This window comes from Barbatula barbatula (genome assembly GCF_947034865.1).
Source record: "Barbatula barbatula genome assembly, chromosome: 9".
Classification (NCBI taxonomy): domain Eukaryota; kingdom Metazoa; phylum Chordata; class Actinopteri; order Cypriniformes; family Nemacheilidae; genus Barbatula; species Barbatula barbatula.
In genome coordinates this window covers 3,967,377-3,993,686 of record NC_136772.1, presented here as the reverse complement: position 1 = coordinate 3,993,686, position 26,310 = coordinate 3,967,377, and the positions used below count along the sequence as shown (strand labels likewise).

Sequence of the window (26,310 nt, the reverse complement as noted above, 5' to 3'; positions counted from 1 at the left end):
TCTTTAAAGTGGGAAAAAATTCCTCCAGATTGCTCTGGTAAATTTGTTTTTGAAAAAGAAAAACAAATGCGTCTTTTAATAATTGGAGTCTGAGATGGAGTTATTTTTATTTGCATTTTCTTACCCTACTTTGTACCTTTTCATGGGAGAAATACAATTCATACAGCTCCTTATCAGTATTCATGTACAGCAAGTCTGTTGTCAGCTTGTGCCAGTTGATAGAATGAGGTAGCTTGCACTAATGTATAAACAATTTTATCTTTAATTGTCAGTTAGGTTCAAAAGTTATTACAATGTGAATGTACCAGGGTACAATATCAAATTTAGGAGTTTAAAAAAAGAATAACTGAGTGCAACATCCTCTATAGCACCATGTTTGTTTAAAAAAACATCCTGTAAAAAAACAAGCAACTGAAATATATAATTTTTAATAACAACTAGTGTTGGTACAGTGTGAAGCATCATTACTGTTACTTTGAAGCAATGGCCATCACAATTTGAAACAGCAGTTGATGGATAGTCTTGTCTCAAAAGAAAATCATTTAAATTGAATTTCCTATTTCAAGGGATCAATCTGTATTAACCGTGTTGAGCTGTTATTTTCTTGGAGGGCACAATAAATATCTTGCTACAGGGCCAGAAAAGTCCAATGCTCTGTATGTACAAGGCTGATCTTGTCAGCAGTCACTTTAAAAGTCTGAGGATTTTGCATCTCAACTCCTTGATTTATAAGAAGCATACAGGCCCGACATCAATTCCAAACTCCTGATTTGAACCTCCAATGTCCACAGGTGCAATATCCACAATAGGTAACCGTGCAGTTTTCTGGGTCCTGTATTCAAAAACTGTCTTGCCCCACTTACCATTCACTTGCTGTGGAGAGAAGGACACAAGTTGTTAGGTATGTATGGGTACACTTTATTACTGTAAAAACGTTTATCTCTCTAGGCATTACCTATATTATGTTTGGTCTTTTAGAATAATTGGTATCTGTGTAGCAAATCTAAACTTAATGTTTTTTAAGAATAGTGAGCTGTAGCAGTCAGTACTTGGTTTTGCAAAGACGTCTTTGTGTACTTACCGAGCAGCTGTCTTCAACCACAGTGTATCTAAAGCGGTTATTTCCCTCAGCTTTAAGCTCGACATCATTTGAACCTTTGAGGATCACCGCCTTCTTGAGGTTTCCAGTTGATTCATCCTTGTAGCCCACAGTGTTCTTGCAGTGGTAAGTGATTGTTTGGGAGGCTTCTTTAGAGAGCAGACGAATGAAAGTCATCTGAACTGTGACTGTGTTGGCTGGCTGGTCTTTGTTACCATACGTGAACTTTACAAAACAAAAACATACAAACAAAGAATTAAATAACAGGCCTATGCAGTTATACCTATGCAGAAAACACTGAAAAAGCTGATTTGCTGGTCTCAGTTTGATCTATCTGGACTCTCCAGCCTGGCCAAACTGGCTTTCGACTGGTCTATCTGGTCGAACAGATAGAATTTTCGAAAACCAGCAAACCACACCAGACAAGCAATGTTTTTGCAGGAAGAGTTTAAACCGTTAACAATATATGAATAACCATGCTCACATAGGTTCCACCATTCATGTTGGCTCCAAACCACACTGGTTTGCTTCCCGGGGAGCTCCACCATGTTTTTCGAGGGATGCTGGAGGGAATGGCAGAGATGCATGTCTCGCCTGTGTCCATATTGCAGTGTACTTTAATGGCATCCTCTGCACTACCCTGGTTTGGATCCACCCAGTATTCACCTAAATTGAAAAGATGAAACATTTGAGGATATATATCTGTACACAATGGATATTCAGGTAATATTAAGGTTAAACCTCAACGAGGATGTAGGAATGGTAGTACCATTGTAAACATACTGAATAAAGAATTGCATTGTTTGGCACATCTTCTGCTCTCTTTCTACAATGTAATTTGTATCTTGTCATTCTTTTTGTAAACTTACCACTCTTCTTGTCAGCGTAGCATTGTTTCAAGTCCTCGCAAGTTCTGGCAGGATGTTTCTTGCTACCATCAGGGCTCTTCATACTGTCAATCTGGCTGCTCAGAGCCTTCAATGTCGCTTGAACTCCAGGATCAGCCTGAAAGACGCTAGTTGAGTTACTTTGGGGAAGAGCTTCATCCTCACTGAACTCTGGGGGTGGAAGAACAGCATCATAATCTTGAGGCCCACCAAAGAGGTCTTCCATAGCTGCAATGGGAGGCCCAGAAGGTCCAGGTGGGCCAGGAGGGCCATGATCTCCAGGAGGTCCCTGGTTATGAAATGGTGACATGTAAAGGGGTTGATGTCTTTGATTGTGTTGATTATGTGAGATGGCATTAGAGTTGCACTTACCTTTGGTCCAATGTCACCACTGGATCCTCTCGAACCAGGAGGTCCCATAGGTCCGTCTACTCCAATGTTCCCTTCCCTTCCTGATGGTCCAAATGGCCCAGGAGGTCCCTATGAAACAATTTAGATTAAGTTAATTACATTTTAGTTCAGCTTGTTGTTAATAACTACATATTGTTGTTCTTTATCATTTGGTAACCAAGTTTAATGCGCACCCTTTGTCCACTTGGACCAATAATACCTGGAGCTCCCTGTTCACCAGTTGTGCCCTAAAATAATGATATAGAAAGTTAACAAAAACAATCTTATAATAATGCACACAATGTTTTATGCTTAACATAACGTTTGTCTTGTAATATCTTGTAAATATTTGTTAGAACTTACAGGTGGTCCAGGAAGACCCTGTAAACCTGCAAATCCTCTATGACCCTTCTGTCCTCTTTCTCCATGGTCACCCAAATCTCCCTTATCCCCTCTTGGTCCTTGTGGTCCCTTGAAAAGATGATTTATAATTTTTATCAGCAACTTTAAGGTAAATTGAATTTCTTCATTTGCTGTGATAATAAGTTATAATGTAATAGATATCTTACTGTGAGTCCTCGCTTTCCAGCAGGACCTGGGGGTCCTGAAGGTCCCCTTGAACCCTGTGCAAAACCAAAAACAAGGTTATGTCTGCTTTCCATAGCATTTTTGCACATAAGGACATGGAATTCAAATATGCTTACAGGCTCTCCACGTTTTCCTCCACCACCAGTAGCACCAACAGGACCAATAGGTCCGGGTAGTCCCCGAGATCCAATCAAACCCTCTTGACCTGGATCTCCACGATCACCCTTAAAACACAATAAACATCAGTAGACTGACACAAAAAGCTTTAATTTAAGATTTGTTTGACCGTATGTTTTTTGTCCTCACCCGTTCTCCTATGACACCTTCTTTTCCTGGTGGGCCATCAGATCCAGCTGGTCCCTTATGAGCAAAACATTTGCATTAGCATTATGTCAAGAAACTTAATTCTGTGCAATTTTGTTTCAAATGTGTTCAAATTTGTTTTACATCAGGTCCAGGATCACCACGGGGTCCGTTAGCGCCAGGCACCCCAACTGGGCCAGGGGGTCCTTTGTCTCCTGGAGCTCCTGATGTGCCCTGTTTTCCTGGGGGACCCTACACAAGAAATTGAGAGTAGGTAAAATTTAGGAGCTGTTAATAAATTATGTTAAGAACATGCACCAGAGAGGATAATAAAAACATTATCTGTTTCAATAATGTTATGAATACTAACTGCTGGTCCATGAAGTCCCTGCATTCCTCGTTCACCTCTTTGACCAGGAAGGCCTACAATACCCCTCTGCCCTGTTGTCCCAGCAGGTCCTGGTGGCCCATCAGGGCCCTAAAGAAGAAAATGGTTGATTTAATTATCCATGTATTGTCTCTTAGTATTTTATGTATGTTGTATTTACTGGTGGTCCATCTTCTCCAGAATCTCCTTTGTCTCCAGTGCTTCCAGAAGGACCAGGTTGACCTCTCTCTCCCTGACGCCCCGGTGGTCCGTGATCTCCTCGAAGACCATGTGGACCTTCTTTTCCTGGGAGACCAATTGGACCGGCCTCACCAATAGGGCCCTAAGAGAACAAAGTATGGTTTGAAAAGTATTTACATTTTTTATCTGGGAATTTTTTTATTGGGAATTCAGGAGTCTGTGCACATTACCGTTGGACCAGGTGGGCCGACTCTTCCAGGTGATCCAGGAAAACCCGTTGGGCCCTAAATATTGAGTGAAATTAATGGGCTAGGTCTTAACACCTATATTATAGTAATGCCTATTATTTTATACTTACAGGTGCCCCTTGTGTTCCTCTTCCTCCCTTTGGTCCAGCCACACCAAATTTACCCTACAGTAAAATGTCAAAGGGTTATTATTTGCTCACAATAAGTGCTCAGCTTCTCGGAATCAACTAAAATCAGATTCATCACAAACAATTTCCCACCTGTGACCCTGGAGGACCAGCTAACCCTTGAGGGCCAGGAGATCCAGCATCACCCTTTTGTCCAGGCTCTCCTGGTGGTCCTTTCACACCAGGTTGACCATCAGGACCCTGTTTTGAAAATATAATAGGTGCAGAGCAAGTAAAATATAGTTAGTCAGTGAACTAAAATAAACTGTCTGCCACATTTGCCTCCTTAAATTGACAGATTTCTTGATTGCTTACAATTGGTCCAGTAAAGCCCACAGCACCAATCGGCCCAGGTTCACCACGGGATCCCTAAGGGTTAATAGCAATATGTGTCGTTTAACAAAGTTATGTATTATAAAATCATAATGACGTCACTGTATTTAGGTATTGAATATCAACTCACTGGCATTGCTCTTGATCCTTGAGGTCCGGGTGGTCCCTTAGGACCTGGTTCTCCCTGCAAAAAATGCATGTTAAAATTGTATGGTTCTTATAAAGTAAACTATTTAAAGTTGGGATAAATGTGTATGTACCTTTTCACCACTTGGACCAGGGGGTCCTGCAGGGCCAATTGGGCCTGTTAGACCCTACAAGAGTTAAAACAATTAGAGATATGCACGTCTGCTAAATGACTAAATCTGAGAGAAAGATAGAGATAGTCATTTTGTACGCTGCATCTGTGATTGGATATGCTTGAACAAGTCTGATGAATTGTTTTCAAGTTCAAATTCTGCCTCTTGTATTTACTCTATTTGTAAACGTGTTCATTCTCCAAGTTCTAACATGTCAGCGTTGCTTAGCTCAAGTATTGAGGATGCTTCCTACCAACGTTTGGCAATCTAAGCAAACATTTTTAATGTATCTAAGTTATTTACCCTTGCACCATCACTTCCTGGAGTGCCCTCTGATCCTTTCTCACCCACAGCTCCCTAAAATATGAAAATGTTAGTTTAAAACCTATATATGATGACATGAATATCCATGCATATGCTGTGAAGTTATAGTTTTATTAATACTCACTCTGTCTCCTTTTGGACCAGATGGCCCAGAGATCCCTCTTTCTCCTGGCATACCCTGCAGACCAGGAGGGCCTAGATCACCCAAAGTACCCGGAGGTCCTGGGCTGCCCTATAATTCAAGAGACATAACATTTAAAAAGGAATTCTTTTACATTTTATTTATTATGTCTTATTGGAATAAGAAATAAAAATTGTGTGCTGATTCCATTAGAATTAGAGTTCTACGTTCAGTAAAATACATGTGATACTGTTATACTGTTATTAACTACAGTTATTTTTATAGTAAATACTGAAATGCTTAGATAATTTTAAATTGAATAAGGCATAATTTTAGTTTTAGTTTTAAGAGACACTGCTAAGTTACATACCTTCGGGCCATCTGGACCAGACGCTCCTGGAATACCTTTGGCTCCAGGCAGACCATTAGGCCCAAGCTCTCCTCTTTCTCCAGGAATTCCACGTTCACCCTGTTAAATGAGTCACCCTGTTAAACCTGTCTTTCTTGATGACAACAAGAAGTGACTTAGTGCAAACACATACCCTTGGTCCAGTTTGGCCTACAGGGCCACCTTCTCCAGGTATGCCCTAAACAAAAGGTAACAAATGATCAGCATTGTCTATTTGTCTGCAAATTGTAAGTCTGACACACAATAAACTTGTCAATAAAGCTGAAATGTTTGTACCAGATCACCAGGTTTTCCTCCCTCTCCTGGAGCACCTGCTGGTCCTGGCAAACCCTGAGAAACAAGCAAAGAGACTGATGCTTTAAAAGGGAAGTCCCAAAAAATATAGATCTTCCAATGATCAAATAGTCAATATTAAATCACCTGGAAACCGTGCATTCCTGGAGGTCCCTGTTCACCTCTCTCACCTGCTAGACCCTGAAAAACAAACCAAAAATTCAAATGAACATGCACTCATCTTATAGCACAACATTATTATAAGGAACTTTGATATCAATGCAACACAAATGTATTGCTTTTGTAATTCAGAGACAATATAGCATACTTACATGTGGACCTGGTGGTCCAGCTGGACCTACTTCTCCGTCTTTACCAGGTGGACCCTACAAAAGCCAAGGTTCTCTTAGATTTTTTCATTATACATTTTTTCTGAAAATGTGCCTTTGCTAAGTGCTAGTGGGTACAGACATGGTTACTGAAAACTATATTGCAATAAACAAATTTGTTACTCACCCTCTGTCCAGATACTCCTGCAGATCCCTGTTCGCCAGCCTTCCCTGGATCTCCCTAAATTGTTCGAATTTTGTGTTTAAGTGTTTAATCTCTAATCATGAAGAATTATAAATGATTCAAATGATCCTACTCACACTAAAACCCTTTGGACCAATTATTCCCATCTGTCCGGCTGGGCCTCTTGTTCCAGTTGACCCTGCAGGCCCTGGACGCCCGTCCTCACCTGGAGGACCCTGTAGAATGTAGTACACATAACATTACTTTTCCCCCTTTGAACTTGTGGACATGTTATTCCAAAAATTACTGAAAAATGTACCAGTGGTCCTGGCTTTCCTTCGGCCCCCTGCACTCCAGGTGTTCCTGTCAAACCCTACACGAACGCAAAAGATTTAAGGTATTAAAAGCCACTTTGATAAATATCCTTTTTAATAATTTTTTTTTTAATTTACCCTTGCACCTGGTAGACCAGGTTCCCCCGTTCTTCCTGGATCTCCAGTGGAGCCTTTGGGTCCAGAAGTTCCTGTTATTCCACGGTCACCTAGTGCACCCTTGAATAAATGTGAGCAAAATGTCCTTTTTTCAGTTACTTTTTAAAATAAAGAAATTTCTTTGCTATTAGAGTCATTTTCTCATTACCTTTGGACCCTGTAAGCCATCCTGACCAGGGAAACCACGGTTTCCAGGAGCCCCCTATATTGGACAATAAAACCCATGAAGAATGGATGTGGTTTTATAGATTACATACATTTCCATTTGCTGTTGCAAAGCTTTAACAGAAAAATTAGACTCACTCTCTCACCAACAGGCCCTGGTGGACCAATAGAACCAGAATCTCCTCTTTGTCCACGTTTGCCCTCCTCTCCCTGAGGTCCAATCACACCTTGTGCTCCTGCTGGACCCTACAAACAAATGCATTACATTACAAGGTGTCAGTTGTGGCCTGGGGGTTAGAGCGTTGGGCTTGTGATCAGAAGGTTGCTGGTTCTAATCTCAGTGCCAGCAGGTCATGACTGAAGGGCCCTTGAGCAAGACACCTTACCCCTGATTGCTCTGCAGTAATGTGCCACTGTATAAAAAAAAACTACTTGTAAGTCGCTTTGGATAAAAGCGTCTGCCAAATGAATAAATGTAGGTGTTTAGTTAGAGTTTTGATATTAAAGTTATTTATAGTTCTTTACCCTTTTGACTTTATATGAATATTAAAAGTCTGTTCAAGCATCCTAACACAGCAACATTAGTTTCACCCGTACCGTATATTATTTACTGAATGAATTGAGGATGTGATAAGTGATTGTTTTTCATTTTGAAAATCTGTTTAATCCCTTCAATCTTGTAACCAGGAACATAAATAACGTATATAAGATATACAACTGTATAACTAAGATATACTGTATAAACTTACAAATTCTCCTTTAGGTCCGAACTCCCCTTTAAATCCAGGAACACCAACATCTCCCTAGAGAACACACCAAAAGGTTAGTAGTCAGATGGGTTTTGGAGAGTCTGGTTTTCAAATGATTAGTTGATTTCACATTTTAATGCACACATGTACAGATTTGACATGATGTGTTCTTTGCATTATTTAAAAATAAATACTCAAATCCAACACCATAACTGAGATTCCATTAAGATGGCATTACCCCTTGACCTTTGATCCCAGGCTGTCCAGTGCTTCCCTGAGGTCCTGGTGGGCCAGGTGGACCAAGCAGACCAACAGGACCCTGAGGACCAGCATTTCCCTGGAACAAAATAACATTGTTTACTGACAGCATCATTTATGGCAATATCTTAGGCATTTTACATTTACCTCAAGGATGTATTAATTTGGCAGACGCTGATATTCAAATTCAAATTTTGACTATTGTATGTAAAACATTTTTTATAACATACCACTGGACCTTTGGTACCCGGACCACCATCAGTGCCCATTGACCCCTGAAAGTGTTGAATCATACTCAATCATGTTCATTAGGTATGGTCAGAAATCCTAAATCACTGACACACAAATAAAATCAAAACCATACGCTGTTGCCAATTGGTCCAGATCTTCCTTGATGTCCTGTTTCTCCTCTTTGTCCCTGGGGTCCCTCCGGCCCCCTCACACCTGTGGGTCCTGGTTGACCCTGTACACCAATTATAGTTTATTTTAAAACATCTTGAGCGGTGCTTCTGTAGTGTTAAGATTCGGGTGAACTATTATATGAATATAAAGGTATGCTTTGCATATACTGTAAATACTTCATATATAATTCACATAACATATATACTGTACAGTACTGTATATAGATACCCACCTTCATACCTGGACCTCCAGGATACCCTGGAGCACCACTTAGTCCCAAAGGACCCTGCAATAGAGTTCAGTAAGGTTTCCATTGGTTGGTACATTATTTCACACTTTATTATATTCAACAATTGGACCTTACCATTGGACCTGGTTTGCCAACATTTCCTTGTGCACCACGTGTACCCTAACATACAAAAATATATATAAATACTAGTATAAAAATAGTATAGTATAAATAAAAGTAAAAATAAAAGTGTTAAAAAAAACTTTTTAACTCACCGGTGTCCCACCCGCCCCTGGACGTCCTCTCTCTCCTGGCATTCCCCTGGTACCCTGTATATAGTAATAGTTTATTTTAATGTATTTGTCAATAAGACTATAAGTTGGTTAAAATGTGAGAATGAATCATCTGTGCTTTTATATAAGTTTGTATTATAGACGAACCGTAGGTCCAAGGCCACCCATTGCACCAGGCCCACCAGATTCACCCTAAAATAAATAATACATCATCAATATAATGCATTCAGATAATGTAATAGATATTGAAAATGCATAAACAATGTTTGCTCAACAAAACTTATAAGATCTAAAACGGCTACTAAATACTGATGCAGACTTCACAATGAGATGAAAATGAAAGACAAAAATGAACCTTTGATCCCAAAGCTCCACGTTCACCTTTAAGACCAGCTATACCTTGGTGTCCCTAAACGATGAAGGAACATGATATGATCATCTGTCATTTCATTGGAGCCTGTAAAGTAGTCATGAAGTATTTTCTACATAAATAATGATAATATACTTGTTGCCTACTTAAGCAGGGGCACGTTGTGTCGAATATTTGTTTGATGCTTGGGCACAATAAAGTGAAAATGAATAATTTATTGTTGAACATGATGACAAATCACTCACAAAACACCACCTGCTTGTTTTTAAATGTGTAGCCAGGATTTCTTGCGTAATAAATCTGTTGACTTGCATTAAATAACATGTGGTACTAAAGTTGTTCTTTTTCATTCGGTTACAGGTGTTTCTTGGGCAAGCTAAAGAGAAATTCAATATTAAGAGAAAAGCACCATCGAGAGGATCCCCATGCCCATAAAATGAAAATCTCACTCTTGACAGGTGAGGCTGATGATATCGAGAGTGTCAGTTTTCTTTACAGTCGAGTCATAAAGTATGATTTTGCATTCTTTTCAATGAGGTCTGGAATATGTTTAACTTGTAAATCTTTAATGAGATGTATAAATAACTCACTCTGTGGCCCTTTAAGCCCGGGGGTCCCGGTGTCCCTGGAAACCCTCTTGATCCCTAAACACAGACATGACGGTGAATACAATCCCCATCTGATGACAAAAGCTGCTAATACAGAACATGTCAGTTATTACCGCAGATCCAGGAAATCCCATTTCTCCAGCATTTCCTGGAGTTCCAGTTTCCCCCTGTGACAAAACAAACATTTTCCAAATTTCAGCTTTTGGGAACCATAGAAACATTTGAGTGTTTGAGTATTGAGGAGATTTCACTCACATCCTCACCGGGTTTCCCTAAAGGACCCTCCGGACCTCTCGGGCCAGAGCCACCCTGTAATGGAAAAACAGTAATTACCAAACGATAATTAAAAACAGCAAAGAGGCCTTATGCAGATGGTGTGAAACATGTCTGTGCTTGAGTAATGTGATCCATACATAGACACGATGGCAATATTTGCATTATTGATGGGGATAATTTGACATGATTCTTTCGGTGTGTGAAATCTTTAAATAATGCGAATGAAAAGTTACTGAGGTTTAGATTTTAAAGTCCATTCTGGGCAAAAAAGTTTACGTTTGCTGATGTTTTCGTGCTGTATAATGAGTACAAACATCTAGTTAAGAATTGTCCTATAAAATACATTTTATTTGTATATATTTATAATATTGTTTAGACATGCTGTAACATGTTTTAAACATTGTAATTTCATGAATTATTGTGTTACCTCATCTCATTTTATGGGAATTCGTAACTATTTTACAAGTTGGCTGATTCGTTTGGATTTGTACAATTTGAAGCATACAAAAACAACAATTAGGCCTAGTAGAAAAAAGCAATATGGAAGCCGCACCCCTAACCCCGCCCCTAAACCTACCGTGACTGGCCTAAGCAAAGCAAAGCAAATCGAACTAAAATGTATGAATGAATTATTGAAGAGAAGTTTTAAGTACATGTATAAAACCACTAAAATAACATCATTGTTTTGAGAACGTGAATGGCGAGGGATGGGGTCTTCTTTTATTAAAAGAGCCATGAAAGTTGCCTGCAGTATGTGACACAGTAAGTGTTGGTCCTGGCTGACGTTTGGTTTGAAATAAAGAGCTTAGGGTAGATGTAATGTACTGCAGTAAAGTACTGTGTGTATTTATGAGAGGCAGTTCAATATTTTAACTCACCATTGGCCCTGGATCACCTACATCACCATGAGGTCCTTGAGGTCCTGCTGCCCCCTAAAGGAAAAAGTAAAAGCTTTAAAGAACTGTTGGGAGGAATTTTGATTTAAATATCTAAAATGTATATTGTGTTTATCAAATAAAAAAACATACTGGTGCTCCATTTGGTCCAGGTGGTCCTCTTGCTCCTCCCTCCCCCTGTTAAAAAAGCTTTGTTATTTGAAAAACAGTCACAGCTTCGGAAGCAATGTACAGGGTGGCACAACATAGCATCCAAAAGAAATGCATTGCTCTTAATAATAGTATGCTCGGTTTAAGAAGAATGTTTGTTGTTTTTGCTAAGCTTATGTGTTAACACTTACACGAGTTCCGGGCATCATCATATGCTGGGCTCCTGTTTTGTCATCAAATCCTCCTGCCATATGTGAGGCAAATTGGCCCTATGTAACAGAAGACATTTTAAATACTAAAAACAAAAGATCAATGTGTTTACCCTTGCCCGTTTGCTAAACATGATGCATTTCACACAAAGTTTTTATGGAATCTCTGCTATTTATTTGCTGTATAGCTGCATTGTATTTTAGTATTTTCTTTTTTCATCTCTGACAAATGTGTGAGACTGTTTTGGGCAGTGACCACCTGCATAATATTTAGGTTTAAAAAAGTTCACCTACTGTATGTGAATGTAGGCATATTTATTAATTTGCTCTATTGTAGCTGCTGTGTCTTGTGAAATGCAATATGTTTGTTGCCTACTTTATTGTATTGTAACCTTTCTTGTAATTGGCCTGTTATAAATTCAGGAATCTGTAAATTTGACACGGAATCGTGGTGATACTTACTCCTTGGGAATGTCCTTGTGGTCCGGGCTCTCCCGGATGTCCGGGAACACCAGGCTCTCCGTCAAATCCTGGGGGACCTTTCAGACCCTACATAAGACATTAAAATCTGATTAATATTACAATAACACAATGATTCACATCTCCAATAACAATTCTGAGTGCATGTGCATAGTCTTACAGGCCGACCCTTGTGTCCGCTGTCTCCTCTAAACCCTGGCGATCCTGGAGGTCCCTATAAGATCAAACATCATAATAAACCTTAATGCAACAGATATTTGATAGCATTCACTTGTAAAAAACGAATTGGGGAAACATACAGAACAGTTCTCTGTCCCCATCTTGTGTCTGAAAGCACCTGAGCTGGCATGAAATTCCAAAAACCAATTACAAACCATGAGCTGTTTTCCCTTACAAACATCTTTTTTTAGGTCTGCTGCGTTTCAGACACCACAGGATATTTTTCATCTCAACCTGGAAATAATTTCTGCATATGTGCTGTTTTAATGTTACTAAATACTTTTAATGTTTTTAATACTCCACCGAGGTGTCTGGAGCTCAACATTATTCCAGGAGGATTTGACGCTGATTGGTTCCCATCAATGGTGTGGGCAGAAATCAGACTTCATTTTAAATTGTCTTCAATGCACCATTACAAACAACTTAAAATTAAAATGATTATGTGTTGTATTTATTCACAATGATGGTCTCTACAGATTTTACATTTTTGAAGTCCCATTTTTTTATGTGTTTTCAGTCTTTCGGCATAACAATTGAAAATGTTTGAACTGCGCAGCATCACATTTCATAATCATTCCATCTTAAACAGTAGCACATGCCAAGATCATGGGTTCCAAGATAATTCATACATCATTAAAATACATCATACTTATTAGGAAGTCTTAAAAGCAAGCTTACCATCGGTCCAGGGCGACCTCTTATTCCAGTAATCTTAAATCAGATTAAAATTTGAATAATATAAGAAAAGAAAAATATTAATACACTTTAGACCAATAATACCAGATACCCATTCTCAATTATAACATAAATTATAATTCAAACATACTCTTGGGACATCTCCAGGTTCTCCTTTTTGACCCTGAAAATGTAAACAGTAAAGTTACTGGGCTGATCCATCTACACTTATTTAATATATTGTATATATAGCAAAATATTGGCAAAACTGAGCATGTTTAAAAATGTATTGTTTACCCTGACAATTCTTGCTCCTGGAAATAGAAAATGGACACAATAGCTGTTGTTAATGTATGTACAATATACATAATCAAGGTTGATGGGATTTTGTTTTGATCCAGAAGGATTTCACGATGGCTATTTTTACCTGCGCTGGGATTGCCGGCTTCTGATGACCCACTCTGGCAAACAGGACAGCACTCTCCATCTGGAACTATTACCTTTTCACAGTTAGACACTTCATCACATTGCACCTCGTCGCACAAGATGGTCCCGCTGTCACAAACACAGATCTTGCATGGCTCAGGTTTCCAGATGTCTCTGTTTGTGTACACCTGCCCATTCTCACTGCAGCTCAGCTCGTCCTCTACAGGGAAGAAAGGTAAATGCTACATCAATTATACGTTTCATAAATAAAAAAGAAATATATGACAAACAGTCAAGAAAGTAATATAAAAGCATTGCTGGAGAAAATGACTAGAAAAGGTAATCCCTGCTCTCCTGAAAAGGCTTTTGTGGGCAGATATGAGCTAATGCTTTTAAGGAAGTCTAATTCATAAATCCTGTTTCCAGCAAACCTCTGCATCCATTTACCTCACAGACTGTCATTAAAACACTTTATAACAAACCGAAGATATAAACCGAAGGAGCCACTATGTCAAAAACTGTGGCAAACATCATGGATGTTAGATTCAGGTTGTAGCTGTAGCACCAGGTGGCACCCTTGAGCTTTAACCATCTACCTTTATCAACCTATTGCTTTGTTTGTCAGGTTACCTTAACTCAAAATCTTCACTCTCAAAATGGCCTTATAGAACTGAAAATATCTTTTTATTTTATGTTTATATTTATATTGATCTGGGAAACTGATTAAAGGATACTGTACACCTTAGCTGACAGCTAAGCTCTGAATCTGACCACAATACTGTAACAGAAAGTGCATGAATACATTTAGTTTAAATGAATGAAACTCATGCATTAGTCAAGTGAAGTAAATGAAAGCATTAGGGATGTGTGCCAAGTAACCAGAATCAAATATTTTCATGAACACGTGGCTGATGTCAGCCTCATATTTTAGAGATTGTGCTGTAGTAACGTTAAACAAAATGTTATACATATACAGCTAGAATAAAAACTTATAAGAATAAGAATCAATGTAATTGACAATTGTATCTAGCAAGAGTGCAAATGTAAACATTTGACATTACATTGTTAAGGCCAATATATTCAATGGCATAACATTCTTACATTTTACAGAAAACAAACTAAAATAAAGCTGCAAGCAAGAATTACAAGCCCTCCTATGGCATTCATGTAACATGGTTATTTTACAATTAAAATTATTTTAAAACCATGAACAGGATACGTGTACCGTATACGGTACAATTACTTATGACTTTTGACCAATAGGTGGCACTATCAACAACTTGTTTATGGTAATGTGCCAATGCTCCAAAGTGTTGACCAGGGTGATCTGAAGATTGTCTGACCCAAATTTCTGATCAAATTTGACAACCTGTGTATTGTCCAAATGGCCGACATGCAAAATGATTGTAAAGTTGAATATCATTGCATTTTGTATGATCAAAGAAATCTACATGTCGTGGAATCGTAACAATAGGCCAAACTACAACACATAAAACCTTCGAAATAGCAGTCTGGCAAGAATATACATCTGAGGTAATAAAATGAATCAATAAGATTCTGAATCTCAGACAAGAGAATTGAGTGTTTCAAAAATATGTTCAAGCCATTATAGATCTATGGAACAGGTTTTTGTGGTTAACAAGCCACCCCTGAAAACCGTCCCATTAGGAGTGAGGGGAAAACTCAGTCTTTCCCCCGGTTTGCTAATTCATAGCAGACGCTGCACTTTCTACAGCGATTCTCAAAATCCCCAGTGATGATGATGATAGCAAAAGCATGACTCTTTGTGGACTTCTGACGTACATTTTCCATCAGCCTTCTAGTCTGGCCTGACCTGACCGCACTGAACATGCTCAGCATTACTCTGTCAGCTCATGTCTGTGGTTCCTTCCATCACGTTTCTCAGACTTCTGTAGGAAGGTTCTAGGATAACAATGGCGAGTTTATGCTTTACTTTTTACATCCCCACAAATATACTGCATGGCGGCGAATGAACTGTGACATAAATCACATGAATTTTCCTTCGCTTTATGTGGAAATACTCATAACTTGCTGTGTTCAGGGGCTCTGTTCTTGGAACAAGTTTGTACGGGTTTGAAAATGACCTTATGGAAACAATGACTCATTCGAGTTTGTCTTTCCAACTGCGAGCATAGATGTGAATCTGTGTGAGAAAGTAGTGTGTAATTCGATAAATGCAAGATTTTCATCTGAACATCCAACAATGTGAAAATGTGATTACGTTTATCGCAGGCCGCTCATGTCTGGAATCCTTTTTTCTGAAGCGAACATCTGTTTTTACAGTAAGGCAAGTAAAGTTACATTTTACCTCCAGGGAAACTTTAAAGGGGCTCCTTTCCTGCTTTTTAGGCGTTGAGGTTCAACAACACAAATAAATCCTGTCTGAAAGACCTCTGACCTCTCTTGTAATTAGCTGATGGAGTCCTCACACAGAACTGCTCCTTATTGAGAAGAAGAATTTGTGTGAAAATGGGACGTGAGTGATTTGTAAACATGGTAATTGAGAGTGTCACTCCAGACAGATAAACCTCAAAGTGACTGCAAACCTATGATTAACTTTAGTCCTGACTCTCAGTGCTTGTGACTTTAGTGTCGAGATAAACATGGATGAGGATCTTCTAATGAACAGTCATAGTGAAACATTATTTAAGGAGCAAACTCATTTGCACAAGGAAGCATCGGTTTCCATTGGTTTGGACATGTCTTTGACCCTTTTTCAGGCTTGTGCTTTTGATAATATGCAGTAAGGAGCTTTGCCAAAAGCTTTTTTTGACTGAATAATTTGATTGCCACATCACCCTATACTCAGTAATAGCTGAGAATCACTGGCAGCATTCTATGTAATATTTTAAACCATACATTTCAAAAAGATCTTACCAAACAGTTTTCTTATGTTCTTTAGTTACAAATGTTTAGTTTGACCTTTTTCTTAAGTACTTCATTTAAGTTTATTTTTCTTATCCAATTGGTGTATTTTTTATTAGTTTTTTGCCTGTTTTAAACAAACTTACTTAATTCTTAAGTAGTTAACTAAACGTGCATTAAACATATTAGGTTACTTTTCTTGTCACCTAAATGCAACTTTTGTTTTCTTAAATGCAGTTACTTATTTTTAGATCCTTGTACTAGAAAACAAGACAAAAATGCTTTGTAAGAAATACATTTTTTTGCAGTGTAGATGCAGAAAATGAGGTCCGGAGGCATTTTCATCGATAAAAGATGAAAATCGTCTACATTTTGAGGTGGAACCCCGTTCCCCCTTGCAATTCACTACTTGAACTCCGTCCCCCGATTTCCCCCATTTCCAGCCCTGCCTATACTTGAAAACTTCTACTGCTGGATGCAAACTCAATTTTATTATTGAACCTATTTATCCTAACCTAATAAACATACCCCAAATAAGACATAGTTACTTACTATTAAATACATTTTTAATGACAGAGCAACACAAAACCATCTCTACGTCTACTTTTTTGAGATTTCTTTGCACCATGTGCCGTTAAAATGTTTCCCATCAGACTCATCGCTACGATTCATGGTGCCTGGGACAAAATTATAAGGTTGGGGCGCCAGCCCCCCTACACTCAGCAGTGTACAGACTTGTTTAGTGGGCCCCCATCATCAAACGGTCCGGGACAACGGCCATGCTCACAGTCCCAGGCTTGCGGACTACATTGTGGTTTCACATTGTTGCACTTTTGTGCCACAGAACTACTTTCTCTTCGTTTTTTTTCACATTGCTTTCACCACATATCATGTAATTCATGGTGTCATAAAACACTGGTCAGAGACTGAGCTTGCCTTTGTGGTGTGTAGAGGGTAGAGAGACATCCTGCCCTTTCAATAAAAAGTATACTTTATATATAAGAAAAACATTTATTTGATTAAGTTTACGTAAGCAAAGTTCAAGTATATTTTTAAGTATATTGTGATTGTTGTAGTATACTTGTAACTGAGTGTTCTGTTTCTAAAAGTGGGCCACTTGTTTAGTTCATGGACTTTTAAGTATACGTTGTGTAAGTAAGTAGTTTCCAACTGTTGTTTTATGAGACGTTCATAAAATAGACAAAAAAACTTTATATTTTTAAAATGAAAGATGAAGATGAAACTTCCACAATAGAAAGGGCAGGACTACATTAAACTCTTTATGAATTCAGTGTTTGATATTTATCTTTTTATTAAGTTTTTGTAATGAAGAAAATAGAATTTGGCCTTAGATGTAGACCCACAAATTCTAGATATAGAAAGAAAGATCACAAAGGCATTTCAAAGTATAAGGGATTCATGCTATTTCACACAATCCTCATTTATATTATTTTAACATTTTGCAAGCTAGCACTGATAAGCTGAAGCTTGCCGTGGGGCTAGACACCTGTGTTTTTGCAGAGCGATTTAACATTCATGGATTCACTATGGCTAAATTCATATTTACACAATCTGAACTCATGCTCTTTCAAACAATATCAATGTATGCGTTCACATGTCGGACAGCAAATGTTTCTTTCACTGGTCTCTAATAAGACCACTAAGAAGTCACATTTTTGGCCAAGATCATCAAAATTGATGATGACATGACATTCAGTACTTATTGCTTGTTTGCCTGACCTTCTTTCATTTATATTCAAAAGTAAGAGTAAAGTGTTTTAAGCAGCTCATTTTCAAGGCAAAAACTTTTTTCACAGGCTATGGATTTTTAATCTCATGCATCCTGTGTGGAACGATGCCGCTCACTCTTTCCACAGATTGGAAACATCCCACCCTCACGATTCTCTCTGTAGCTTGTTTCTTTGTTAGGATGTTGTAAGAGCTCGTACAGCTGGTCTGTCATGATTCTAGCTTATTTTACACTGTGTTGGATAAAGAAAGCTCGAGGCATAAGCGAAGATGTTTTGTATAAACATTTACTCCATGTGAGCCCACACAGCATCACTATAGTGAAGTCTTAACGTTTCTACCTTGTATTAATTTAAGACTTCAACCATCAGCTTTAACTGTTGTCATAAGTTGATTTGAAAGATAAAAGCTGGATTTTGTTGTGAAGTTCCTTTTTGGGAATGAAAACATCCATCTACATCAAAAGAGCCATTTGGATTAAATTAGTGATGGAATAAATCCTCAAAGGTCTGTTTTAGATCTTTCAATGAGATGAGATTGAGAATGTTCTTAGAGAAGCAAGAATGCAAACTACTCCATAGGGTTCGTAGATGGTATTGGTGCTTTTTTCTAAGAAACGATTATACTTATAGTTATATCTTGGATATGAACTGTGATACAAGTTGATTTTTTTAAAAAGACCTCCTTATATTCACAATGAAATCTTGTTTTCTTGTTCTTTGTATTTGCTATAATATTTTCTTTAACACAATATAAATCTACTCAAAGCAATACAATAAGGGATAGTCCATAAGGTATGTAATGTGGGAACGTTGTCATTGTGTAAGATCTTCCTAGAGGAAAACTGAATCTTTCCAAACTCAATTTAACAAATATCCTTCAAAGCAAACTATACATCTGTATGCTGATCTCTTTTATATGATTTGGCTCAGCTTCCTCAGAATACATCTCTCCTCTCCAGAGATTTTGAATATTCCTCTGCACATTAATCTGCAGTTAGTCTATATATTAAATGTGAGAATGTTGGTCTGGATATAAAGGATTAGCCTCAGGGTTATTTAAAGGAGTAGTTCACCTTCAAAATGAAAATTCTGTCATCATATCATTTGCACACCCTCTTGTCATTTCAAACTTTCTTTTTTCGGAAAAACACAAAAGAAGATATTTAAATAAACAGAACATCACAGCCCCCCATTCACGGCTATTGTAACCTAGAAGACCCTTATCCCTGTAAGTGAATGGGGGGATGTTAACAACACCAACATATCTTCTTTTGTGAAGAAATCATGCAGGTTTGAAATGACAAGAGGGTGAGTAAATGATGACAGAATTTTAATTTTGAAGGTGAACTTCTCCTTTAAGCACTTCTGTTCAATTGACCCACGATCACCCCAAAACACATCACAATCCAGCATGCATCCTGGCGGAGAAGGTTAGTAGAGAAACTGATCTCAGAATCATTCGAAAGCCCTTTAAGATCATTTTTAGGATCAACATTATTTAGTTTTTCAATTAGAAATGCTTTCTTTGAATTAACTAGTTTAGTGAGCTGTTAACCCAGTGAGCCCCTATGCTGGTTATCAGTTCTAGTTATGAAACTAATAGTATATTTTATATTTATTTCACAATTATGTTTTAGATGTTTATTAATTCCTTGTTTGTTTGTTTCTCAAGATACAAACGATTACTGGCATCCAGAATAAAAGTTTGAGTGTACATAATATGTCCGTGTACTGTGCATATTCATTTTGTATTTATAAACACAAAAAAATATGCATAAATGTACTGTATATATATATATATATATATATATTTAGGAAATTATATCTAAAAAAATGTATATACTGTTTGCATGTATGTGTTTATAAATACAAAAATGAATATGCACAGTACACAGACATACATTATATTATGTAAACACGCATAACACCTTTTATTCTGGATGGGATTAATCACGATTACGTAATTTTCTGATGATGTACATAATGCAATTTTTAAAACAAAATGTTTAAAACAAATTACTTGGTGGTATAAGAAGAGACAGTGTATGTTTTAACCATTACGAGACAGCAGGGAATGATATCATTGGTCAGACATTACTCAGCTTTCTCTCCAGAGGAAATTCCACTGTGATAATATTTCCATGCTGTGACCTTACAAACGCCAACTGACTTACAAGGTAAAAACCTTTTCACTCAGTTTTCACGTTTTAAGCTGTCTGTACCACGATCACATTTTATAAGTATTTCAAATTCATCAAATCAATTCAGTGCAATGAATCAAACGTCCCAACACTGTATGTGAGAGGACTCCCCTTATCAAAAAGAAGTATGCTTGAAATAATATGTTTATGTACTTAAGAGAAAGTTTAAGTATATAAAGTATAATTCTAAGAAGTAGACTGAAAGTATACTTTCCTACTTTACGTTTAAAACAAGGATACAAATAGAACAGTTGAATAGACTGATAAGGGTCTTCTAGGAATGCAATAAGTGGCTTTGGATAAAAGCGTCTTCTAAATGAAAATGTAAATGTAAATACAGACTCCATTTGCAGTGAAGCAGTGTGTGCAATAAAATGTGTCAAAAAAAAGAGAGGAAGCATTTTACAAGCTGCTTGTTGCAATAAAACTATGAACAAGAGGAGTTACTATGTTATTATGGCAACAGCTAAAATACAATGGTGGGCCTACTAGTGTTGCAGCTTTTTGTTTGTTCTCTGTAAACGCTGATTCACGAAGATCCGACAAACGCTGACAAACATTGAGTTAAAATGGTGCTGTTTGTTGGATCAGTGTGAATTACCCTCAATACTGCTTGCAATGAAAGTGAAATGGAGGTGTGGAATATATGAATGGCAGAATTATTTAAAGGGCCAACAAACTTTAATCCAAAAATGCCAAGCCTTAAGATATCTTGAAGATAATATATAACACTACAGTTATGTGTTATATACAGAATATTGTGATCTTTAATACAGATATAAACAAATTATGAATATAACCTTTTTAATAGATTTGACTGAAATGTGACACACTTTTTTAAAGAATAAATATTTTGTGGCAATCTACAAAATACTTTAGTTTAGGGACTGTTCAGCAACAAATTTACTTACATACCAGGTGTAAAAGCACTTAGATTTTCTAATAATAGGCCGTTATTGTTATCTTACTTCTTGACTGACTCTCAAATGATTCGTTCGGCGTTTCATCTGTCTAATCCCCTCCTTTCTGTCAGCCCGCTCTGATCTGATTGGTCAGATGGTCTAGTCTGCTATGATTGGTCTACCGCAGTGTCGCAAATGTAATGTAGGCCACTAGGTGGGTATTACACGGAGTGACGTAAATCTGACCCGGACCAAAAATTAGAACGACAGACGACTAGTTTGTGTGATTCAGAGTCGACTCCTTTTTCTCAAGACAAATAACTTTGTTATTCGTTCACTTTCCGCTTTACAACTTGGTAGACCGCTTTCATTCACACACAGCAACATTACACACTGCATGAAATGTAATGTAATCTAATGTAAATGTTAGGGACATTGACATTTTAAAATGATTAGAGTCAATCCTTACTTAACCATTGCTCAATAAACAGTACACACAGTTCCACATACTGTAAACTGACCCAGATGTGCTAGTTTTTACAGTCCCTTTAAAAGCACAGCGTCTTTCTCTGACTCCATTGAAGACATGTAAGAAATAGTTTACACACAATATTTTACAGAATAAACCGAAAGTGTCCTTTCGCTATTTGGAAGTTTCTAGTTCAAATGTTAGCAGGTGTAAATACATTAAAGTTTGCTCAACTAAAAACGTCATCTTTGACACACCACAAAAATTTTTTTTTTTTGTGGTGTTTCCTGTATATCCAATTTCAGTTTGTATGACATCTGTTTCAATTTCTACACACTGTATTTGTAAAGACGTGTCTGCAATCTGTTATGCGTTGGCAGTAGTCTTAAGCAATGTTGAATTTATATAAATAAAGTCTTTTTGTCATTTTTAAGTCTACTTGTCCTTACATTTTCTTCTGTAGCCCACATTTGTGTTGTAAACCACATTTCCTTAAGGCCTGTTTTTTTCATGAACTCCAAAAGTTGTCATGTGTTTCCAAAAACCTTTATTTATATATAGTTCAGACAGCCATCAAGTCTCAGTGACGTTTTGGACCTGGCATTCAATGGTTGTCTATTGGATTTTCCTACCTTTTAATTCTCTGCAGGGCAGAAGTTGTAAATCAAATCACCTCCCAACAAGATGTCTAATTTGTTAATATTGCTCTTGTTTGTACCATATGTTGGGCAAGCTACAAGCTAAAGTTTAGGGATAAGATCCGTATGACCTTTAATATCAGTATCAACAGCATCATCTGTACCTAACATACTGTTGCTTTGAAATGTAGGAGGTTGTTTCCATATTCCACAGCTCCACCAGAGAAGCAGAAAATTGGATTAAATTTTACCAGATATCTGGCTGCTATGGGAATCCCTGAGCAGGGATATACCAGACAGGTGGATTAATAAAAATGAGATTACAAGGGACGTGTTTTGTACTGTTTAGTTTAGACATTGGTGTTCGTCATGAATCCATTTTGATATTAACCCCCAAACTAGTTGCTTCTGACTTGAATATAACAAGAATTGTTTTGGGAAACCAGTTCCGCACAATCATATACTGTAGATAAAAAATGCTATATAGGCCAAATCCAGATGATCTCCAGAGCAATAAGAGCAGCTGGGTAAATTTATGAAGCTTGTAACTACTTTCAAGAGGCGTTTTTTTAATTTTCTCCATTGCCAACCAATAAATTCTCTGCAGAGTCACACTCTAAAGAAATGGTGGTATAGCACTAAAAGTGGTTCTTTGCTCGTAATCATATGGGGCCACTTTTAGTGCTATATGGCACCATATCTTGGTGCTTCAGTGGTTCTTCAGAGGTTCTTTGGGGTGACCGAGGTGCTATATATCACTGTTTCTGTATTAAGAACCTGTTAAGACCCGTATGGTTCTTCAGCGGTTCTATATAGCACGTCAGTCATCCCAAAAGAACCGCAGAAGAACCAAAGGAAAGAACTGAATACAGCACTGAAAGTGTTTTTAAGTGGTCGAGCCAAGAACCACTTTTAGTGCTATGTCGCACTATTTTTTGTGTGCTTGGCAAATCTATAATCCTCCTAGCTTCCTGATCCTGTACGGCTGCCAAATACATTTCAATGTTTTTCATTTTAATCTCTTATACACGCCTAAAGGCTTGCTTTTATTAAGTGGACTTTTTTAAGAGTGCAAATCACAACAGAATAGACAATAGGTAATAATAGGTAACGCTGTTCAAAAACACAGCGTGCCTTACATCAGCTTCAGGACAGCTTCAAACTTCCAAAACCAAGTTTTCAACCAATGTTTGTTTTATTATTTAACAAATATTGCCAAGACAATCAGTTTTGGAATAACATCTGGAAGTCATCCCCCAGGCTTGCCTTTGCCGACTGCCATCATTTACTTTATAAGTAGTTCCCATGGAGCAGCTTGAAGAGCACGCTAAACATTAAAATCCGTTCTATAAATTGTTTATTTCATGGAGATACCGGGAGCCATCTCTATGGGAGATCGTGGATGCTATGGGTTGTATGGTAAAGTTTGTCTAGTTAAGGATAAAGTTTGTGAACATGTGGACAATAAGTCACTCTCTCTCTCTTTCTCTCACCCCCTCCCCTAACTTGTGTCAGGACCAAAGAGGCATGTAATCATGTCATAGCTCAAAAATGCAGCACATGTTTTCCATCAGCACATAGGCAGTGTGGATACAGTCGAATGCACGAAAGTGGACAAAAAAGCCCCATTTACTGTATTAATTTGCAACTATAACTGAAACCAAAACGCCAAACATATAAATCTAGCACACATAGACAACACAACATTAGGCTAAGGGAAAACAACAGATTCACTGAATGATCTAATGCTAGAAATCCTCCCTATAACTTAAAAACCACGAGTGTGAATTGTTTAACTTGTACACATTATCCCAAAGGGTGAGGGTCTCTGAACTTATATGTATAGATCAAATTACCAAATTAAGAACAGGGAAATTTTACTTGGACTTAATGTGGTAAATTCATCTGTGTCAAATGACAGGGTGTGGCAGAAACTACATTTTAAAAAATATTTGTGCATTAGAGCAAGACTGAACTAGCAACCAGACCACTTTTGCCAAAACGCACTTCTTTGTTTTTCCAGAGTAATTCTTTTTTCTTTAAGCTACATAAACATTACTGTCGCGGCCTACTACTTGAAAACAAACAGCTGCTTTGGGTTAAACGTGTTAGTTAGCTTGTAGCCAAACCCTATTTAATACCAGCCATTTTCTTATAAATTCCTAAAATTATTAAGCGAGAAACATTCATAAACATAACAGTCAGACTCGAGTTTTGACTTTATGACCCATTAAGAGAAAAGCTGTTGGCGTTTTACTTTTCTTGCATTGACTCTGGGTTGTTTTTGACCCATGCTGGGTTGTCTTTACCCAACCCTGAAGGGAATTAACCCAGCATTGGGTAATTTGTAACCCAGGAATATTCATGTGCCAAAACAACCTAGCACTTTTTAGAGTGTAGTTTGACCATATAGTGGTGTACACTGAACTCTTTTTGCAAAGTGGTCTTTAGATAAAGCAAATGATAAGATGGCTTGAAATGACACCTTTTCCACTAAAACAAAAACTTGAAACATATCTAAATACATAGGGCCTTGCATAGGGCCTATTCAAAAACGCAGACTCTTTACTGTTAACATGACAGAAACCATTATACATGTTTTTTGGAGAAACAAAATTTAAAGGACGCTTAGAAAATATTTTTAAAGTAATTTTCACTCACTTATATTTATTAGAACAGAACAAATGCCATTGTGGTTGTTTAAATAAAATATTAATTAAGATTTTTTTGCAAAAGCAGATAACTCTTTTTAAAAATGTTCAAAAATGACGTTTTCTTATTAAGTTATCATATTTTTATACAGAGTTATTACTTAATAAAAAACAACCCAACTGCAGATATTAATTGGAATACACAATAAAAAACATGTCTTTGTAGTCTTTGAATAATCTTTATAATGGAAATTGGTTATCGTTGTTTTTATTTCAGTGTATCATGGATAAAGCTCTTATGAGGGAGCAAATTGTTTTCATTTACATCTGCCACAAGGTGGCGCAATGCCTGTGAAACGCAAGCAATATTATTGAATCCCAAAAACCCAAGTAAAACAACGTTTTTCAGCTGCATACCACCTATATACATATCAAAATCTGCAAATCTGCTTATCACACATCCAAAGAAACCCGAAGAGAACTTGAGATCCGAAAAATCTAAATCCCAAAAGTATAATATCTTGTGACATCATTTAGGAAAAATATACGTCACAAGTTTAAAATGCTGTAAAACAGAGCATGACTGAGGTAATAGGGCTCAGGTGTTCCTTAACTGAACTTTTTTTCTCTCTGCATGTTCAGAGTCAGTTCCTCCCTCATGGTCACACATCTGGTGTGAATTAGGACGCAAGCTATGTTCTTTCAGAAGACATGTGAGCACAGAGCTAGAGTTAAAATCTATTCAGCAGATGTGAGAGGAGGTTTTGGTAGATAACAAATCTCAAATTGTGTGGATATAAACAAAGCCAAAAGTTATAAGTGCCTCTTTACCATCCTCACACATCACAAGCCCACAAGTGACATCATTGTATCACATGGCATTATTAGTTGCATGTAGGTACTTGTTGTTTAAAAGCATTTACAAATCACTAGAAAAATGACATCAGAAAAATATGCAACATCCATAAAGGAATCGACCAATTCACCTCAAGCAACTGACTGGATATTTAAGCACATTTAGATCTTGCACGCACACCAACATTCACTTTGAAACAATCTTATACTTTAAATAATGGGGTTCAACTCAAAATCTGCGAGAAACATGAATAATGCCTTTACCCCAACAACAGAAAATCAGCTTATGGAACATTTAGCTCTTTGGAAAAAAACAATAACTTACCACCATTGTCGTCCTGGCATTTCACAAACTGCAAAAAAGCCACAGATAAAGCCAGAAACAGCACAGTTCTAGTAGGCACAAAGCTCATCGTGCCAAAGACATGAGCCGTTCCTATGTGCAAAATAAAGGGAAGAATAGGGGCGATAGGAGTCCAGGTTATCACTGCACCATGAAGTCAGACTGAGGCTTTTCCTGCTCAGACCCAGCCCCACTC

General features: G+C 37.5%; 1 protein-coding gene across 1 annotated transcript; it reads right to left on the bottom strand.

The window, feature by feature from the left end:
• Positions 1-88: 88 nt before the first annotated feature.
• col5a2a (collagen, type V, alpha 2a) lies at positions 89-26,310 on the bottom strand. The gene is made up of 54 exons (XM_079464617.1): positions 26,097-26,310; positions 13,420-13,638; positions 13,290-13,306; positions 13,144-13,176; positions 12,996-13,028; positions 12,259-12,312; positions 12,081-12,167; positions 11,601-11,678; positions 11,392-11,436; positions 11,242-11,295; positions 10,343-10,396; positions 10,201-10,254; positions 10,070-10,123; positions 9,465-9,518; positions 9,257-9,301; positions 9,092-9,145; positions 8,952-8,996; positions 8,820-8,873; positions 8,550-8,648; positions 8,416-8,460; positions 8,166-8,264; positions 7,928-7,981; positions 7,317-7,424; positions 7,162-7,215; positions 6,975-7,073; positions 6,842-6,895; positions 6,660-6,758; positions 6,526-6,579; positions 6,342-6,395; positions 6,157-6,210; positions 6,013-6,066; positions 5,870-5,914; positions 5,698-5,796; positions 5,331-5,438; positions 5,186-5,239; positions 4,844-4,897; positions 4,714-4,767; positions 4,566-4,619; positions 4,344-4,451; positions 4,194-4,247; positions 4,066-4,119; positions 3,816-3,977; positions 3,638-3,745; positions 3,412-3,519; positions 3,271-3,324; positions 3,081-3,188; positions 2,946-2,999; positions 2,740-2,847; positions 2,571-2,624; positions 2,359-2,466; positions 1,969-2,275; positions 1,584-1,765; positions 1,082-1,324; positions 89-873 (listed from the first exon to the last, which is right to left on the bottom strand). The coding sequence occupies exons 1-54, from the start codon at positions 26,182-26,184 to the stop codon at positions 727-729; spliced, it is 4,476 nt and encodes a 1,491-aa protein (XP_079320743.1). The 5' UTR covers positions 26,185-26,310; the 3' UTR covers positions 89-726.

What these genes read in the sequence shown, in the direction of transcription:
- col5a2a (XM_079464617.1), bottom strand. Translation starts at nt 26,184, where the DNA reads ATGAGCTTTGTGCCTACTAGAACTGTGCTGTTTCTGGCTTTATCTGTG. An exon ending in TAGGCCAAACTGGACCAAGG is followed by an intron (nt 5,797 to 5,869) that starts GTATGTGTTTGC and finishes CTCATTTAACAG; the next exon opens with GGTGAACGTGGAATTCCTGG. An exon ending in GAGGAACACAAGGGGCACCT is followed by an intron (nt 4,120 to 4,193) that starts GTAAGTATAAAA and finishes CTCAATATTTAG; the next exon opens with GGCCCAACGGGTTTTCCTGG.